Source organism: Saccopteryx leptura, chromosome 10 (genome assembly GCF_036850995.1).
Source record: "Saccopteryx leptura isolate mSacLep1 chromosome 10, mSacLep1_pri_phased_curated, whole genome shotgun sequence".
In the NCBI taxonomy this organism is placed as follows: domain Eukaryota; kingdom Metazoa; phylum Chordata; class Mammalia; order Chiroptera; family Emballonuridae; genus Saccopteryx; species Saccopteryx leptura.
In genome coordinates this window covers 38,810,774-38,831,126 of record NC_089512.1, presented here as the reverse complement: position 1 = coordinate 38,831,126, position 20,353 = coordinate 38,810,774, and the positions used below count along the sequence as shown (strand labels likewise).

The 20,353-nt window shown below is 46.7% G+C and overlaps 1 protein-coding gene across 1 annotated transcript in view; it reads right to left on the bottom strand.

Moving 5' to 3' along the window:
• Positions 1-20,353, bottom strand: part of EPHB1 (EPH receptor B1) — a 445,622-nt gene that overhangs the window by 116,335 nt on the left and 308,934 nt on the right. Inside the window, exon 5 of the mRNA XM_066350317.1 lies at positions 4,224-4,559. Within this exon, the coding sequence (XP_066206414.1) occupies positions 4,224-4,559 (336 nt within the window). The remainder of the gene's footprint in view (positions 1-4,223; positions 4,560-20,353) is intronic.

Genomic DNA, 20,353 nt, shown 5'->3' with positions numbered 1-20,353 from the left:
GATCTGGTCTATTTTAAACTCAAGGCAGCAGAATTCAGAGCAAGGCTGCATCCCTGAAGACCTGACATAAATCTGAGCTTGCATAATTCATGACCAACCCTGACCAAGGATGATGGACGTTTTTTTGACAGCTAAAGTGTCCTGGCTATGTGGCAATAGCTTAGAGAGAACTTACAATATACATGGCTCACCATAATATGATTTTTGATCAGTCGGAGGATTAAAGAGCCACAAACCTGAGTTTGAAACACAGAAACATCATTTGTGGGCTGGGAGATGCTGAGCAAATTCCAAAAGCACTCTGCCTCCGGTTTCTTCATCTGACACACCTCATCTTTGTAAAGAAAGAACATGGTAGGGGCTTGGCATAATGGAGGTACTAAAAAATGGTTGTTCTCTGCCACTGCCTTTGGGCTGGGAAAGGATCCTATCCTAAAACTCTCCAAGTGATACAGGATCCTGAGTAGTCTGACTACATACAGGGCTGAGGTCATCACAGGAGTTGAGACTCCGGACCTCAGGGTTCAGCAAACCCCTTGGTGTTTACCAATCATGCTTGCCTCTGCAGGAAGAAGTGTTCTACTCTGGGCCCAATGGGCCAAAAGATGATTACAAAATCTCCTCTGGTCTCTTCAATCCTAACCCTTGAGATCAGGAAAAGCCTACGGTGACTTTTTCTGATAGACTGAGACCAAACCAAACCCTTTCCGTTGGGTACCTAAATCAGCTAGGATGAGCTGCCTGCCTCCATTGGTGGAGATCACGAGGGCAGCGTGGTGCAGCTTCAATTTGGCATGTCTGGGCAGCCCCGAGAAAGAAGAGATGACACTATCCTGGGTCTGGTAAACAGTTAAAACTGCATGCCCAGCCACAGATGTGGTCTATAGCACCTGAGTAAAGGAGGACCAGCCCAGAGCAGCAAGCAGTTGCCCAGAGTAGAGTCGATGCTCATGAGGATCAAGTTTCAGATCAAGTGCAAGACCACTTGGTAGCCAACTTGTCCAAACTCTTCTCTCATGTGACCCTTATATCTACTGTCAGGATCCAATTCACCGTAGAAACAACTAGTGTCCCTCAACAAACACATACCCATTTCCCATCTCAATCCAGAGGCAGGGGGACAGCCTTTTATGGTTCAGTGTCACAGAGAAAGTTGTGGACGTGTAATGGGCTGCAGAGTGAGGTTCCCTCCTCTCAGCAGAATGGCATCAGCTGGCTCTGAAAACCCCCTCCGCGCTCAGAGGCTGTGAACTGGGGAGCCGAGAGAGACTTTCCACCATTAGGGCAGAAACAGAGGTGGTGTCCTGCTGACCTTCTTCTAATACCAGGTTCTCCAAAGTCCTTTAAAGCCTCTGTTTCCTTATAGGAAAAATGGAAACAATAATGCCCAAGTCACAGGGTAATTTCAAGATCAAATGAATCCATGTATTCCATAATTATTTGTCAACTCAAAAGAAACACAAACATGAGGTGTCAGCTATAATAAGTGTTACGTGCTCCTCCATCAGGACCCACTCAATGGTCCCCGGCTATTTCCATGTGGGCCGTTTCCAGACACAAGGGCACTAATAAACACTCATCAGTTGGCTTAATGATTGATTCCAGGACTGCTCCTGGTCATATTCCCTCCCTGCCATTCATCTACTCATGCTCCAAAGGGTAGCACAGTGGTGGCCACAGGCATTGACAGAGGGGTCCCACAAGGTCAGGTAGAGAGGCTGACCTGGATCTCACTCAGCACAGAAGAGCTCAGGGTATCCTGGAGAGGGGTGAGACACATTATGACTTCTCCATGATACATGGGTCCATCCACCTCATCCCTTCATGGATATAAATCTTTAGGGTTTTTTATGATGCCTGTTATTTAGTCTCTGAGCTCTTATAAAATATAGCTTCCATTCATGTTTCTAAACTGTTCTTGAGCAGTACAGAATCGAGCGCTAAATTCTAAGTTGTTTTTTTTTTTAAATTACCTTTTAGTTGAAAATAATTTGCATTCCCATGTGGCTTCAGCAAAGCACTGTGATGACACCATGTTCCTCGGAGCCCCTCTACACATAGATTAGGAACCACTGGTCCACTTGACATTTGTTTTATAAGAACCACGTGCCACCAGAAGGAGCTGCATGCCTCTCTCATTGACTGCATACTTTCTAACACCCAGATCCCAGGATTCCCAAAGAGATACCATAGATTGGAAGGTGACACTGGGGCTGGGACAACAAAATCAGGGAAGGTTAAGAATACAGGGGGAGGGACAAAGGGCACAAGAATGGATGAGAATAAAAATAAGCATCTCAGATGTCGGTGAAGCAGGACCCCTTGCAGGAGCCCGGGTCCCACGGCTCCACTGCAGCCTGGGAAGGCGCAGATGGCAAGACAAGCGGATGGGCAGGTTTGGGGACAGCAGGGCAAGGGAAGAAAGGGGCAGAAATCAAAGCAAACCAATATAAGTGGCAGTTTTGTTCGCACATGTTTAGAGAGAGAGAAGAGACAGCCAAGCCCAGCAAAACATGACAGCCTGGCAGGATTATTATTCCCAGAAGCTGGGACACTAAAAGATTTCAGCCAGTTTTCTGCCTTAAAACTCTGCAAGGAAAATACAACTAACAAAGGCTGCCATGTTACATGCACAACATGATGCCGAAATTACCATTCCCTTTTCTTTGGGTAAGACAGACTGTCACAACCTTTGTCTCCGTGGCACTGGGACTACGGTCACCAGCTGGAGGCTCCCACACTTCCCCTTTTATTTTCTCACTACACACGTATGCATGTAAACACGTGACCACACACGTACATACAAACATACACACACACAGACACCCAGCAACAACTCAGCCATCTGGATAGCCGTGCTCTCTCGCGACACCTTTTTCCTCCTCAGTTCTGACAGCTGAAACCCAAGAATCATCTGCCATCAGAGATGCCTGGTATTAAAAGAGGCAGAATGAGCCGAGGATGAGGAAGTGAGGATGGAGTAGAAGAGAATGAAGTAGAAAGAGGAGGTCAAGAAAGGGGAACTGCCAGGAAAGAGAGAGAGCAAAGAGACAGGCTTGGCACCTGCTATTCCATTGACAAATGGTCCTTTTAGAATTTGTTGATAGAGAGAAATCCATAATTCCAAATAATATCATGGCCCATGCCCATCACCCCCAACACTTCCTATAGGCGTAATGCTCACTTTCCTTCTCTGTCTAGCCTTGCGCCATCACCCCTGCGGAGAGAGGGCTCCTTTCTCTCCAGCTCTCTTGGTATTTCCTGCGTGTGTATAGCCCACGGTGCTTAGAAGACAACACTTCACAGCTCTGTACTTTATTTCTGTGTCCTGCAAATTCTTCAGTTAATGAGTTCCATCGGGGGAACAATGGTGTCCCAGTGTCACTGTATCCCCCACCGTGTCTAATCCACAGCCTGGTGTACAGTAGATGCTAATCGCTATTTTTAAAATAATGAATGAATAAATAAATAGAGTGAGCAAGTGCATGAATGAACTAGTTAAGTGGATATAAAAAGAAACAATTGTTTCAAGAGATGTGAAAAGCAATAAAGAGGAAATGTCAGCAGAGTAAGACATACAAACAAAAAGAGAAGATGTGTTTTGAGCTGTGCATGCCACGGGGAGGTACTGGCTCTCAGGAATGATATACTGACAACTATGTGAAGTCTCTACAACAGTGGAGTGTTCATTTGAGCAAGCTAGAAAGGAGAATGTGCTCTTGGATTACATGGGTTTAATTGTAATCTGTTGAAGGCAATACTGACTTTATTACGTGATTACTGGAAAACTTCTTGCCTTGGGTTTTCTAGCAGAGCAGCACCAGTGTTTTCAAGACCATGCAGTGCTCCCACCATCCACTTGCCCATCCATCCACCTGTCCATTTGTTTGTCCATTCACCAACCATCCACCTGTCTGTCCATCTATCTTTCCAAGGGCACTTGTTGAGCCTCAGCTGGATGCAGAGGACTGGGTCACACGCTAGCTTGGATATGAATCTTTGCTTTAGTGCTGGGTGCAGGAAAATTCCTCAGAATTCAGTGCACTCTAAGAAGTGAAACAGTACACCTATTTCCTCCATGGCCGCAAATGCCCATCACTTGACACCTTTACTCCTGGGACAGATTAACAAGATGGGTGTGACTGCGGCTTTGTCCCTGCACAGAGATGGACAAAGAGCTGCCAATGCAGACAGAAAGAAGAGCAGAGAAACCCCAGACTCACCAGCTTGGTTTGTGGTGATGTTGACAGAGACATACTGTGGGGGGAAGGGACTCTTGCTGGAGACGCCGTTGATAGCCTGGATGTCGAAGGTGTAGGGAGTGTGGGCCCACAGGCTGCTGATGGAAACTCGGCCCTCGGTCAGGCCCAGCTGCTTTGGCACAAACTCCACGTTGTCGTCACAGCGGGTGCAGCTTCGGCGGTCTGCCCGGCACTTTTTACAGATGATGTTGTAGGTCACATCATCCCGCCCACCTGTCTCCCTTGGAGGGTGCCACTCCAGAATGATGGACGTCTCATTGACGATTGAGATGACATTTCGGGGACCCGATGGGACACCTGTAAGGAGACAAACGAAGGCCCGGTGAGGCTGGGCAGAAGCTTCCTTGTCCAGCATCTCTCTGTCTCTGTCAGTGTTCCCACCCTCACCACAGGCATCCCTTCCCCTCCTTCAACTCCAGTCTCCATGCTTCAATCTATTCTGAGAAAAAATGAACAGAAATGACAACCTGTCCCAAACTCCCTTTTCCGCCATCCCCACAGGGCCTCCTATCAATCATGTGTGCCAAGGGAGAGGAAGATGTAAAAACCTGGGTTTGAGTTTTTGTTCTTAACTCACATCCTCCAACCAGCTTTAATGTCAGTGATAACATATGTATGTTGGACACTTATTAGATTCTTTGTGCTTTCTTAATTTGTGTAGAACTCAAAAATTGAGGAATACGAGTGGCCCATCAAAAGCCCCAACATCCTCACATCCTGCACAAAAACCTCATACAGTTTGAGATCTATGTGGTGTGTGCACGGAGGTGGGTGTGCTTCTCTGTGGGGAAGGCTGCCAAAAACACCTGGATAGATGAATATTTACATTGCACGTTGGTGCATGAAGACAAGAAGCAAGGTTGGTGGGAGACTCATGGGGCCACTGTGTTTGATCCCATGACACAAGAAGAGCATAGAGGTTTGTCCTAGACATTCTGCTAGCTACTTGACATGCAATTAATCCCCCTATAAAGCTTACAGGGATAATATAATAATTAACTCAATTTTATAGAAAGGGATACTAAAGCCAAGAAGGGGGACTGGCTATAGAGCTAATGGTCTGTAAAACTGAAGCCAGCATGAACATGCATACCTGCCTGCTTCCAAAGCTGTCATTCTTAACTATAGACCTGTGCTTCCCACCAGTGAAAATGGCTCTTTTCCTGCAGAAGGAAAAGCTATCTCCAACTCCACACTCACAATGACAGGGTAATCCAAATGTTGGTCAGGTAACGTGAGATTTGAACAGACTCTCTCTCCTACACACCAGCCAGGCTCACTGGGACTTAAGAAGAGCAGTCTCTTCCCTCTGGACAGCTCTATGGCTGTTGTTCTCACTCCGGCTAAAGTGAAAATGCCTTGTTGAAAATTCTAGGAAGCCTGGCATTTTGCAGAAGGGCAGAATGTTGCTAGGTTAATGGCCACAGTGTTGGGCATTTTGAAATTTCCTTGGAGAACCTCCTGCCCAGGAACAAAATGGATCACACAGCCACAGGTTCTCAAGCTGAGCTGTGCATCTCCCCAACGTCTCTCCGATGAACATGAATCCTGCCCGGAAGCCCCCCTCTGGCATGCTGGGTCTGCCGGAGCAGCCGCTCCGGGTAGTAATGCATTCAGAATTCATGCACGTGACTGTCGCCAGCCGAACGAAGACATGTGTAAAGTGGTTCATGCTGGAGACAGGAATCAAATGCCAACACACAAAATGAGGGAATAACAACCAGGTTGAGGGGCACCAGGGAAGAATTCTGTGTTGAATCAGTCAGCAGCAAGCGGCTAGACCAGAAAGCAAATATTAAATCGAATTCTATTAAAACATGAAAGAAAATCAGTACTGTACTATATAAAGCCCATTAGGCCTGAGCTAAAGCACAACTTGCATGCATGCTTGTGACAGGACAGGATTCATGAAGCATTTTTACTGAAGTCTTGCAAATAGCATTTAAGAATTGCCCACCCCTCTGCCCAGGGATGAACATCCATCTCTTTTCAAATCAGCGCACAGCTAGCAGGGAAAGGGCAGCCAGTACCGCCCCAGGTGGGCTCTTCCTGGGCCGGGCCAGCCCCTCCCCACGCTGCACTCACTATTCATTAATGTCTGTATTGGCCAGTGCCTGTCTGGGACATGTCTGTTTGCTCAGACTGATGAGACTTGGACCACAAGCTCCCAGTGGCCAATGTCCTTGCTGCCTGTCTCACATTCACAGTAGACAGCCCCGCCTCAGCCACCGGCCACGGGTTCTCCTACTTGCAATAAATACATTCACTGAGTGCTTGGCCTTTCCTAGGCGTGGAGCAAATCATTTAACAATGTTATCTTACTGCATTCACAGGACATCCTGAGGGTGTCACTCAGAAAGCAGTCTTAGGCAGAGAGGTACAGAGACAAATACTGTCTGAGAGAGTGACTACCCGTCCTTCCTACTCTTTCTTTAACCCTCGATTTCAATCATCACCTCATTTCCTTGACCTTCAACCTCACCCTCTTCTCGATTCCAGCTTCTCCACTTAAACTTGCATAAGTTGCTGCCATTTTAAAACCAAAATGCTGTCACCTGGCATCTCTACATTGCAGGTGTCCCATTGCAAATGGTCTGTCAGGTGCATCTTGTTTTCCTCAGACCTTTCCCTTCTTTTATACACACACACACCCTTTAACAAAGGGCTTCATCAATTTCCCTGCCCTATTACAAAAACCTCCTAATGAATTCTCCAATATCTCTTTTACAGCTCACTCATCCATTCTTATCTGCAGAGTGTGAGTTCCAAACTACACATGGAGTCATCGAGTTCCCCTGCTCAGACTTGTTACTCAGAAGTTGACCTTCCCATCCACACCTTTCGAGTCCCTGTATAGTCTTGCTGTTCTTGATCTCATCTCTGGCCGCTCGACCCTCTCTCCTCCTAGTGCGGCCAGCAGGAAGATCCTTGTGATTGCTGATACACACCAACTTCTCTCCACATTTCGGAGTCACTGCTAAGTGTTTTCTCCTCTGTCTGGGCTTCTTTTCCTCCTGTCCACCTAGCAGACTCCTGCTCACCCTTCAATGTCCGGCACCCCTTCCAATAGGAGGCTTCCCCGATGCCCGCAGTCAAGCACTCCCCCTCCGGGCTTCCGAAGCCCATTTCTAGCTGCCTAACCCAGATCCCACCATTGCATGGTGACAGTCTGTTCCTCTGTGTCATCCTCACCACGATGTGGCCTCCTGGTGGGCTGGTGGCTGGCTGGCTTGCCTGTTTTACCCGGGGAAAGATCCTTCCACCTGGTGTTCGACCTGCGCTTAGTGGGCAAAGCTTCAGGTCACATCCGTGGACCCCTCTCCAGCACGAGACAGGGTGCCGTGCTGTGGGGCCGACGGAGGGCGCAGCAGAGACCGCAGTGAGAACCAGCTGCTTGTGATCCTGTGCGGTAGAGGCTTTGGTAGAGATCAAGGTGGCAGGTGAGGAGCTGCCCCTGATCTGACAGTGCCCCTGCTGCTGGCGAGACTCGGCACTGCTTACTTGCTCCCCACTCAGAAAGAAAAGCAGTGGGTTTCCAGGAAGGATTTCCGTTTATTTAGAAAGAGCCTTCGCATGAAACAACCACTGCTCACCCATGACTGCAATCCGGAGCCATCATGAACGGGGATCTTCGGGAGCTGTTGCTGTCGGGTCCAGAACTGCATCCATTTGAATCCTTTCCTCCAAGGAGCCGGAACAGACATGGATGGCCTTCCCTTGGCAAGCCTCCCCGAGATCGGGGAGAAACCGAGCCTGCCTCCTCCCAGGGGTGCGTCTTGTTGCCCCGAAGCCCAGCACAAGCCTGGGCTCACAATGTCTATCCGCTGAGGTGACCTGAGTCTGGATCGGAAACAGTGACTCGGACCTCCTTCATTATTCATTCACTCACTCACTCACTCACTCATTCGCTTCTTTCACAAATTCTCCCTGCTCTGTTCTAGGTACCCAGGAGACAGGGAAAAGCAAGACGGGCAGCTTCTGTTCCCAGGGAGCTTACATTCCAGGGAGAAAACCAGCAACAAAAAGAAACACAGAGATAAATAAATGAGATGATGTCAGATAGGAATAGTGTTAGGAGATAAAACAGGTCCGGCTCAGACTGCCTCCCAACAACGTTTAGAGTTCCTGCCCCTTCCCCCATGAGGCCTGCTTTAGGCGCGGCAAGCCCAAAGCCAGGACCCACTGACTGGGTGACTGTAGTGATGATGGTTCCCAGGTCTGTGCTCCATGGTCCTGATGAAAAGAGCACATTTCTGTAAGTAGGCCGGTCGGCTTCTCGGGGCCTGAATGAGGAGTTCAACCAGCGCAGGTTTGGCCTCTGAATAAATCTCCTTAGAGGAAGGTGCTAAGGCCACTTCCTATGCATCTAGGCTGCACTCCCTGGGCTATGGGCCCACCCCCAGCAGGAAGTATTTTTCCAGAACCAGGGCCCCCAGCAACATCCTCAGGAAGGAGGTCATTTGAGACCAGATAAAATGTTTAAAGGTGAGTAAAGAGGGAGGCCAGAGGGAAGAGAAAATCTGCTGTCTTCTGCAGAAGTCCTCAGGAAGTGCCCTGGCAGGGCTCAGAGCCAGGGTCTTCTGGTTTAAACCCTTGCTCTTATGTCTACAACCTCATTTTCCTTAATTACATACAGACAGGCTTTGTAAAACTTCTCAGATCTGTTGCCACGGTTACTACTGATGACCATTTCTTGTTAAAAGGGCTAGGAAAACTCAGTCCTTGTAAAGGATGGGCAAACCACTGAACGATGATTCTTTGTTTCGGTGGAGGGAACATGGTGGGCCCTGGGTTATGGGGCTGGGGTGCTGCGTCTGCCAGGATGTTCCCGAGACGTTGGCTTAGCCTGCAGGGAGTATGGTTGGCATCAGGATCTCAGAAAGTTAAACAGAAAAGATTCTTCTAGAGCCATTGGGTTAGCCCAAGTGTTGCCATATCGAGATAGAATCTTCTGTACTTTAATGTGATTCAGGACAAATGATTTTGTTTTTAAAAATGGAGAGTCAGACTGGGTGGGAGAGAGCAGTGAGTTTGTTTGTGGGCATTAAGCTACAAACAAGAGTACTCCTGAGTAATCAAAGGGGAAACCTGCTGGAGAGAGATAAACCCCAAAGCCAGACCGTTTACCAGGAATCTCAGCAAGGCCAACCTCCCAGTCTCAGACTTCAGATGTGAATCTCAGGTTGGTCCAAGGTGCCAAGCAGGCAGCGTCCAGCTAACTGTGCATTTCTACAGCCAGGGTCTGTGTCCTTAGACCCCTCCCCATGAGGAGCTAGTCAAGGTGACAACCACGGTGCGGCAATGTCTTCCTGGGAGACCCCTTGTGCAGGCTGAAGCTGTGCTGCTCTGCATCGGGCCGGACACAGGGTCCTACCCGTTGTATGCACAACCCCTTGGGAAACCTAATGAAAGCAACAAAGCTTTTTCTAAGCAAAATGAACACGTGCTGGAAGACACACACAAATTTTCAGAGGCCCTGGAGCAGGGGTCCCCAAACTACGGCCCGCGGGCTGCATGTGGCCCCCTGAGGCCATTTATCCGGCCCCCGCCGCACTTCCGGAAGGGGCACCTCTTTCATTGGTGGTCAGTGAGAGGAGCACAGGATGCATCCGCAGAGTACTCCTGTGCCCCTGGAGTACTGTATGTGGTGGCGCCACAAAGCGCGGAGTCCCCCTCACGTACAGTACTACTTCCGGGGACGCGAGACGCACGCATCACGGCTCCAGAAGCGCATCATATCACTTGTTATGGCTAGCAGTGACAAATATGAAACCGGACATTGACTATCTCATTAGCCAAAAGCAGGCCCATAATTCCCATTGAAATACTGGTCAGTTTGTTGATTTAAATTTACTTGTTCTTTATTTTAAATATTGTATTTGTTCCTGTTTTTTTTTTTTTTTTTACTTTAAAATAAGATATGTGCAGTGTGCATAGGGATTTGTTCATAGGTTTTTTTATAGTCTGGCCCTCCAACGGTCTGAGGGACAGTGAACTGACCCCCTGTGTAACAAGTTTGGGGATCCCTGCCCTGGAGGGTCTCTGAAATCTACCAATGAAGCCCTAAGTGTTCACAGCAACCACATTTAAAAGTATCTTCTTGTTGACCAAAAAAAAAAAAAAAAAGGTTAACTTCTAAGCCTCAATTTTCTTATCTGAAAAGTGGTAGTTTTGAGGATTTAAGATAATATGCCCCATGAGTTTAGCTGTGGGCTGGTACACAGAGGAACTCAGCAAATGCCAGCTGTTATTATGAGTCGTCATAGTAATACTGTCACGAGTAGATGGTCTGGAATCTTGATCATCTCATTACAGCTAATCCAATTCTGCACTCATTCCTTAAGTGGAGACCTCATACCCAAAACAGTGCTGAGCACTGTGAAAACTGTGACTATAGAAAGGCTACAGCCAGGAGACAGGAGAACCCAGACACCTATTAGTGAGGAAAGAACCTGTACCCATGGAATACTGGGCATTGTGAACACACACGATTAAGTAGGAAAGTAATGCAGACAGAAAGAATGACAGCTGTTTCCAAAAAGGCAAGGCCAATGCAGAACAAAATATTCAGAGATGCTGTCTGGGGATCCTGGACACAAGGAGCTATATTTGGGGAGAAATTCCTTGGCGGCTGCCTGCCCCAGTCCATATTCTCTAGGCCACCTCCCCCTGCAAGAACACTCAGGAAGAGGTGGAACCTTAGTCTTGGGAGTGAGGTTGTGTATCCAGAATGGGTCCAGCTCTCTCGGATTTATGGCTTCTGTGTACATGTGTACAGGCATACCTCGGAGACAGAACGCCTGCAGTTCCAGACAACTGCAGTATGTGAATACTGCAATAAGGCAAGTCACACAACTTTTCTTGGTTTCCCAGTGCGGTAAAAGCTATGCTTTCAGTATACTGTAGTATATTAATTATGCAATAGCATTACATCTAAAAATCAACGCACATACCTTAATTAATAAATACTTTGTTGCTAAAAAAAAGTTAACCATCAACGGAGTCTTCAGAGAAGCCATCATTTTTATTTTTTTGCTGGTGGAGGTTTTTGACTCGATGTTGATGGCTGCTAACTGGTCAGGGTGGTGGTTGTTGAGGTTGGGTGGCTGTGACAATTCTTAAAAGTAGACAGCAATGAAGTCTGCCACATCTATTGACTCTTCCTTTTATCGGTGGTTTCTCTGTAGCATGCAATGCTGTTTGATAGCGTTTTGCCCACAGTAGAACCTATTTCAAAATTGGCGTCACTCTTCTCAAACTCTGTTGCTGCTCTATCAACTAAGTTTATATAATATTCTAAATTCTTTGTTGTCATTTAAACAATCTTCACAGCATCTTCAACAGATATAAATTCCATCTCACAAGAACACTTCCTTTGCTTATCCATAAGAAGCAACAACTTATCTGTTCAAATTTCTTATTATTATTATTACTGAGGGGGGAGGCAGAGACAGACTCCTGCATGCACCCTGATTGAGATCCACCCGGCAAGCCCCCTAAGGGCAATGCTCTGCCCATCGGGGGCGCTGTTCCATTGCTCATCAATCAAGCTATTTTAGCACCCGAGATAAGGCCATGGAGCCATCCTCAGCACCTGGGGCCAACTTGTTCTTACTGTTTGAGCCATGGTTGCAGGAAAGGAGGAGAGAGAGAGAAGGAGAGAGAGAGAGAGAAGCAATAGGGGGAGGGGTGGAGAAGCAGATGGTCGCTTCTCCTGTGTGCCCTGACTAGGAATCAAACCTGAGACATACACATGCTGGGCCAATGCTCTACCACTGAGCCAACCAGCAAGGGCCCATCTCCCTTCAAATTTTATCATAAGATTGCAGCAATTCAGTACATTTTTAGGCTCCATTTCTAAGTTTATTTCTCTTGCTATTTCCACCACATCTGCAGTTACTTCTTCCACTGAAGTCTTAAACCACCTCAAGGTCATCTAAGAGGCTTAGAATCAACTTCCTCCTAAGTCCTGTTAATGTCGATATTTTGACTTCTTCCCATGAATCATAAATATTTCTAATGGAAATTAGAATGGTGAATCTTTTCAAGAAGACTTTCAATTTACTTTGCCCAGATCCATCAGAGGGATCACTCTCTACAAGCAGCTATAGCCTTACAAAATGCATTTCTTAAATAATAAGACTTGAAAGTCAAAATTACTCCTTGATCCCTTAGACAAAAGATGTGAACGATGGCCTAGGAATGAGCTAGAAAGGACACTTGATATTTAAGACTCCTAAATAGTGTGAGTCAAGAATGCAAAGAGGTAATGTTTTCATGGCTAAAAAGAGTCAACATTGCCATTTGGAAAAATGATCGGCACTTCAATGTGGACTGAGTTAAGAGAGCACAGAGAAGAAGACAAGAAAAAGACATCACGGGTAGAAATAGTGAAAACAGTGTGGTGCTAGGGGCCAGGCAGACACGAGAGGAGACAGTCCAGAATTAGTTATCACACATTATAGTTCCAACTCTCTACCCGCTGCTCTCTGTGAAATAGCTACTCAGAGAAACCATGCCTGAGTGATTAGAAGGCTTCCTGAAGAAAGCAGAAAGGTCTTTAAGATTTTACAGAGCGGTAAGAGTCAAGTTGCAGAGACAAATAGGACATGGGGGCTGTACAGGTCTGAAGAGATCCTCTATCAAAGTGAAATACACAGAAAACCTAGTCCGGGTGGTTGTTATGTCTTTGCCCATAATACGGCAGACAGAGCTGAAAACAGAATGAGTTGGAAGAGAACATAAGCCAAAAAAGGCAAAGTTTGAAACTTTTGGAAAAGTCGTAGAGTCATAAAATAAACATGAAATCAGCTTCATGTTCAGTTGGGTTTGGTCTTTGGCAACTGGTTATTTGAAAACTATGTCAAAAAGCAAACAAACCTCTCCTGATTCTTATTCTTTCAAGCTGCCTGGTGTAACTATGACACTCCCCAGCCTATATTCATTCAGCTGCCTCTCCCTTTCCCCTTCTCTCCTGAAACTCTATTTTCTCTTCCATTGTTCCCTCACCAGGTGCAGAATTCCTGGGAACGACTGGACAAGAACAGCCATTGTCCTAGAGGACAGAGTTGTGACGTGGTGCACAGCGCTAGTTCAGGGTCTTGGAGAGGGGCATGAGCCTACTTGCTTTCCACCCTTTTCAATGAGATTTCCTTGCCAGCAGTGAGGGAGCGCCTAAAGATTCTATCTAAAGATTCTACGTCAGGTACCAATAACAACGCAACTATAGGGCTCCTTGGCAGCAGGGGTTGTTAGGCTTTATCAATGTGGGATGGGACATGGCTGTTTGAGGCCAAACCAGGAAGCCAGGAGTAAGTTATCACAGACCTCTAGAAAGTAGTGGCATCAACATGAAGTGACTATTGAGGCATTCTCTCCATAGAGGAGAGAGGCTTGGGATTTGGGTAGGAAACAGACCAAGTACTGTCTGCAATTTGTGAATGATGAGCACCAGGTATTTGGAACACTGTTTTGCTTAATGTGAAGGTGATGGTGTTTGAAGTTCTGAGAGATCCCCTCCAGAAGGGGTGTTATGCTGGGGGCCTGAGGCAGCAGGGGCTGGAAAGCAGAGCGGTACCTCTTACATTGCAACCTTAGGCATCCTGGTTCCTCTTCTCAAAATGTAGGCAGTCCCCCCTGGGCAAGGAAGAGAGGGTGTTGAAACCTGGGGAAATCAGGTTGCTTTACTTTTCCTAAAAGTCCTGAAGCCCCAACATTCCAATTTTATGTCACCTTTAGAATCCATTTAAAATGAGCTCCAGGGACATCGGTTTCCTATGGACAGATACCTATGCCATTTGCATGGACATCAGAAGGACAAGGCTTTGATTTAGTGAAACTTATTCGTTTCATGCCACCAAGAGAGTGATTAATGCCAGTTTGCCTGGGGTAGATTTCTACAAGGAATCTCTGAAAAAAGAAAGAGAGAGAAACCCAGGATGGCATTGATTTTCATTTCAACTGAGTTCTTCGTGGAATTTAGAATTTTGTTTTAATAATATGCCCTATATCGAAAGTACTGTCTTAGCCATATTGGTACATTACTTAATAAAATCTAATCTTCCCAACACACTATGAGGAAGGAACTATTATCCCCATATTACACTGGAGGAAAGTATAGCTTAGAGTTATTAAGTAACTTGTCCACGTCACATGGCTGGTGAGTAGTGAAATCAAGACTCGAGTGCAGGCCTGGCCCATTCCAACGCTCATCCTAACAACCCTCCCACCCAGGGTGGGGGCACTAAGTATGTGGGGTGCAAGTGTGATGCAAGTACAGCCAGGTGCTGGGGAATAGTGGGGAGGTGTCTTGTGGGAGCAGGAAGCCCTTATTCCTTAACTATTTCAGTAGCTTCCCTGTAGAAACAGCGTGGTCATGGCTCCGGGATTGCACTGAGCATGTCTGCACGTGTTGCTCATTAGGGTCTTGGCACCACTGGGACTGTACTTAGGCAATTCTCCTAATTATAACAGTTCACAAGAAGAAGTGGTTAATCAAAATAAGGAGGGACCCTGAGGAGAAGGATTTGGGGAACATCAAAGAACCTAGTGTTACACATTTCACCAAACACTAATGTTTGTAGAACATACTTCTTGTTCCTCCTGCTGTGATGAAGTTAATTGTCTGGGAGCAAGGGGATAGATTGTACTTCCTGGAAAAGGAGACAGCCCCTGTATCTGACCTGAGCTGCAGCCTAAGAGTCTAGGTTTCTAAGGGGCTGCAGAGGCCTGGGAGGGCCGCTGAGGCCCCTGCACCCAGGGCACCTCTCAGAGGGTGTGCTTCAGCCAGTCTCACATCACGGCCTGTGTGGGAGGGATTGAAGGTTAATCTTCTAGTTGTGACCCACTGTGAGGCCAGAGAGAGAGAAGCTTTGACATGATTTCTCCCTGCAGACCCTCTGGGAACACTCCAAGTCAACAAGAGCTATAGATCATGTATGTCATGGCCATCAAGGCCTCTTTGCTAGTCCCTCAGTGAGGCCTCGGGGTCTTCTGAAGCAGTAAAGATGCACATGGCCCTCAGAGAAAATGGGGCTGAGTGCCAGCTTTGCTGTGGTGTGACTGTAGGCAGATCACTTAAAAGTCTTGGAGCCTAGTTATTTACTGATTCATGACCAATCAATCCATATGTGTTTCCTGCACCCTTACTCTGGGCTATGTGAGGTTATGGTATGAAAAGTTCACGGACATCTACCCTGAGGTGCTCAACGTCTTCAGTGGATATGAGTTCCTGCACAACAGCCACACAAAGCACTGAGTGAGGAGGCAGGTGGAGGTGTAGCATGTAGGCCCAGACAGGGACCAGTAGGGGGCGCTGCCCTCTTCACATTCATGGGAGAATCAAATGGTAGAAACAGGTTGAAGCTTTTAGTGTGCCTTAGCACACTCCACAAGCATAAAGGGCTAGCTGGTATGAAGACCTGGCAATCCCTGTCCATCTCTTCAGCTTCTAGAAGTGAAAGAGTAACCAGGGGCACACCTGAACAATGAATAAAAGGCACTGTCCAGAATATTTGACCTGAATGCCCTTGGAAGCAGGAACAATATCTTCCTGCCTTGGTCCTCAAGGCCATGTGCAGACCTCCTCTGGGAATCTTCCTCATCTGTACACAGGACTCCCATCCTAGATTGGAGGGGTCGTATATTCCCAGATCCTGCTCATGGCATCCTCTGACTCAGAAAAAGGATCTCCACAGGGCTTCCAACTAAAAGACCCACTCACTAGGCCACACTCTTCCAGAATAGGCTCGAAGGTGTTTGCTTTCATCAGAGGCAACAGTCTAAGCTGGTCAGTCTTCTTGAAGTCACATGACCTTAGAACACTCTTTAGTCATTGGCACAGCAGGTAGACTGATCTTACTTGGGCTGAGCCTCCTACAGAGCAATTTGTTCTGGTATGTCATTTCTAATTGTTGCAAACTCAGGCCCTGAACCATCCCAAACCCACCCAGGCACAGGCACGGTGCCCCTTGTGACAACTACATGCTGGCCCTGTCGCTGGGTATAGCCACAAAGCCTGCCGTTGCACTCACAGGGACAGTGAGTTCTTACCTCACATACAAGTTCCCTTTTGATGGCCAGCAGACAGCATCCTCTCTGGGGGAACTGACAGCTTTCTATCTCTGTTCACTGAGCACTAACAAGGCTTGGTGGTGACCATGGCTTCCCACTGCCACCTGCTATCCCCCACCCCAACCACCCACCTTCTGTGCATGTCTGGCTCAGCAAAGCCAGTCTTTGATTTCCATTTCTAAGGTGAGCAGAGCTCAGAGGTCACCTAGGGAGCTACTCAAAAGGCCACTTGTGGCCCTGGCCAGTTGGCTCAGCAGTAGAGCGCTGGCCCAGCATGTGAAAGTCAGGGCACATAGGAGAAGCACTCATCTGCTTCTCTACCCTCCCCCTCTCCTTCCTCTCTGTCTCTCTCTCCCCCTCCCACAGCCAAGGCTCCATTGGAGCAAAGTTGGCCCGGGTGCTGAGGATGGCTCCATGGCCTCCGCCTCAGGTGCTAGAATGACTCTGGTTGCAACACAGCATGACCCAGATGGGCAGAGCATTGCCCCTTGGTGAGCATGCCGGGTGGGCGGTCGGGTGCATTCGGGAGTCTGTCTATCTGCCTCCCTGCTTCTCACTTCAGAAAAATTAAAAAATTAAAAATAAATTTAAAAAAAAAGGCCACTTGCAAGTCTAAGCTCACAGCTACATAGTGGGGGTGAGGGACAGCACACCACTACTACCATTGCCCTGAACTTCTCTCTATTCTTGCTACCAAATAAGAACAGAGGGACCTTTGTACTCAAGCAGCCTGTGGCTCTCTATCCCTTAACCTCTGTGAGACAAACCACTCCTTTTGTTGTGGCTTCAGAGTCAGAGCACTTTCGATTGTGTTGGGCAGAGATGGTCTCCGGCACAGGCTGAAGGGAATCCTGGCCATTCCGGAGGCTGACTTCAGACCTGCAGTCTGTTCTTTCTTTGCAGTGTCATCCATGATCATGTATCCACTGGGGACTTCATTAAGCCCACATCTAACCCCATATCAGATGCCTGGCTCTGATTGGGCACTCTACAGCCAATTGTGTAGAAAGTTTCCCAGAAGACCAGACACACATTCTCAAAATAAATCATTACAAAATGCTGGCATCCTGGTCCTATACCACATATAATTCAGGCAGCATGGACATGCCCAAACTAGAGTACTCACTTCACCCAAACTCCCACACAGTGCAGAATAGACTCCCTCTTGGCAGGCGTCTCCACCACCTCTTCACAGACTTTTAGTTGGGGTCTCACTAACTACTCAGACAGCTTTTGCTCTCTTGAACAGTGTTCAGAATCTATACTTACACTAAGTTGAAAGTAGCTGCCTTCTAAATCTCTGATGAGATTCAAACACATTTGGGACCCTTGGTCTTTGTCCCATCTAATGAAACTATCAGGTATTTTTGTAGGTCTCTGCATCCATATTGTTGCATCCACATGTGTTACCAAGCCAGGGAGTCTGGAAGATCATAGTCTTGGTTTGGAAGAGGATTGGCTGGTACCAGGTTTCCAATATGGCAGCTGGGAAGTCAGGGGATAAAAAAGAGGGTGGAGTCTGGGACTCCAGCCACTATAAGTGAGTTGAGGGTAGATTCTAAGCTTAGTTCCTGGACAGGGTCAATGATCAGTAGCAGGGGGGTGCAGTGGGCCAATATGAGTTCCAGGAATGACTGGCAGCAATGACTTTGGAAGGTGACTAAAAGGAGGACACTGGCCAGAGGTCTAAGAATGAGATATGTCCCAGACCCCAATATGGGCTTGGATTTGGCCTCTGGTGTCAGAATTGGATCAGGATCTTATGTTGAGTTATAGGGATAAAAAAAGGGGGAGACTGGGGAATCAGGACCATAGTCACATCTGGGGACCACCTATGAGGAGCTGGGGCATCAAGATGGTGTGCACAGGTGATACACTAATTTGTGATCACATTATGATGGGGAGAAGATGGGAACAGGGTGATGAGATCAGAATTTGCCAATCTGGGTGGTTCTCCAGGACCATTTGCTCTAAAATGAAGATTTCTCCCACCCTTCTATTCTGTTCTTATTTTGGGCTGTGCAATTTAGATATGATCTCACCTCTTAAAAATTATTCATAAGAACCAAAAAAAGACAATTTATTGAATACTTACCATATGTCTGACATTGAGTAATGCATTTTAAATACACTGTCATAACTTGCACAAAACTAATCAATGTCTTAATTTTATGGAAAAGCAACAGAGGTTCAGAAAGGTGAATAAATCTACCTATGGCCACACTGCAAGGGTGGGGTAAAGCCAAGAGTCAACCCTGGTCTACCTGATCCCAACAGAAGGGCTCTTACCACTTGACCACATTGGGCACCTATTGTATAAGGTCATGGAGGCAGTAAAAAAAAAAAAATCAGATCATCATGTCGAGAGCTACCAGTTCAGTGGAGCCCTACACCAAATAACTCTAATCATTGTAGAATACTGACAGGGCAGTCAAGGGGATGCAGTGGGACCCTGGCAGAAGGCAGAGGATGCAGAACACTCACTTCTGTTTGTCTTTATTCTAGAGGAGAATTAGATTAGAGAAGGTTTAAGAACTCTGAACTATAGGTCAAGCTCCAGCATCCATCCCAGAGCAACCCTTCCTGGGACCAAAACCAGCAAATCTGCCATCAGAGCCATTGCATAAAGGCCACCAATAAGCATTCATGGCAATAAAAGGTCCTAAAAACCATGAAGTGAATAGCAGCTTTGTCTAATCTTCAAAATAGAGGTAAATAGAGAATGAGTAAAGTGATGTCAGAGTAATGGTAGCATGAGAGACACTCCTGATCTCTCCTCTTGAAATTTCAACAAATTAAACAACTATAATGCAGCAAAGGAACCCTAACTAGGCTCGCAGGCATGCCTGAAAGATCCACACACCTAATGGACAAAAGGTGGGATAGGGTGAAAAGAGGGGTGAAAGATAAAACACATTCATGGTGGGCTTTGGAGAGGACAGGGGACAAACCTGGAGTGTCTGGGTGTTTTTTTTTCTCTGCTGGACAACCTGGAAGAGGGAAGCTTAAGCTCTCTGGATTTTGCCTGAGGGTTACAGAGAGGAAAACTCAGAGTGACTGAGTCTCCTTCTGCCAGGAAGAGCAGTGAGACAGAGGGGCAGAGAGGGAGATAAAACAAAGCAACCAGAGTATGGGGACACAGCCAGGATTCCCGTGGCCTGCCTACAGCCTGCACTCAGCAGACACAGAGAAAGCTAAAATGTGGCCCCCAGCCTCCCAGATCCTGCCTCCCTAACCTCATGGTACCGACAGTAGCAGTGACAAACCCCACAGCTAGCTCTCCAGAGCCACTCTCTCTCCTGAAGAACAGAAGTGCTCCAAATCTGGTCCTTAGGTCTGTTATGATGTGGTAAGGAGTGCCTGGAAGTGTAACATCCATTGCTAGACCCGGAAAGCTGGAAAGCTGAAGGCATAAAGCTGAAGCTGTAAAGCCCTCACCACATGCCCCACCCACCAACATAACTGTGGCCCCACCAACATCATTGCCACAGCAACATCTCCATGGAGGAAAGCCCAAGAATTTCACAGAGCTAAAAGTTGTAATACAATGACACCTATTGAAAGAAACCTCTCAAACCAAAATTTATTTTTCCTTTTCTATTTTCCTTTTCTTGCTTTTTTCCATTTTATCCTTATTTTTTTATTTTTATCTTTTGAATTTCATTCTTTTTAACTTTGATATACTTTATTCTTCTTTTATGTGGGTGTTTTGTTTTTGATTTTTTTAAATGGCTATATTACCCAAAGCAATATACAAACTTAATGCAATCCTCATCAAAATCCCAATGTCATTTAAAGAAACAGAACAAAAAATTACCAGGATTACATGTAACCATAAAAAACCCTGAATAGCCAAAGCAATCCTGAGGGAAAAGAATGAAGCTGGAGGTATCATACTGCCTAACTTCAAATTATAATATAGAGCGATGATCATCAAAACAGCATGGTGTTGGCAGACAGATAATCAGACCAATGCAACAGAATCAAGAGCCCAGAAATAAAACCACATATAGATGGAC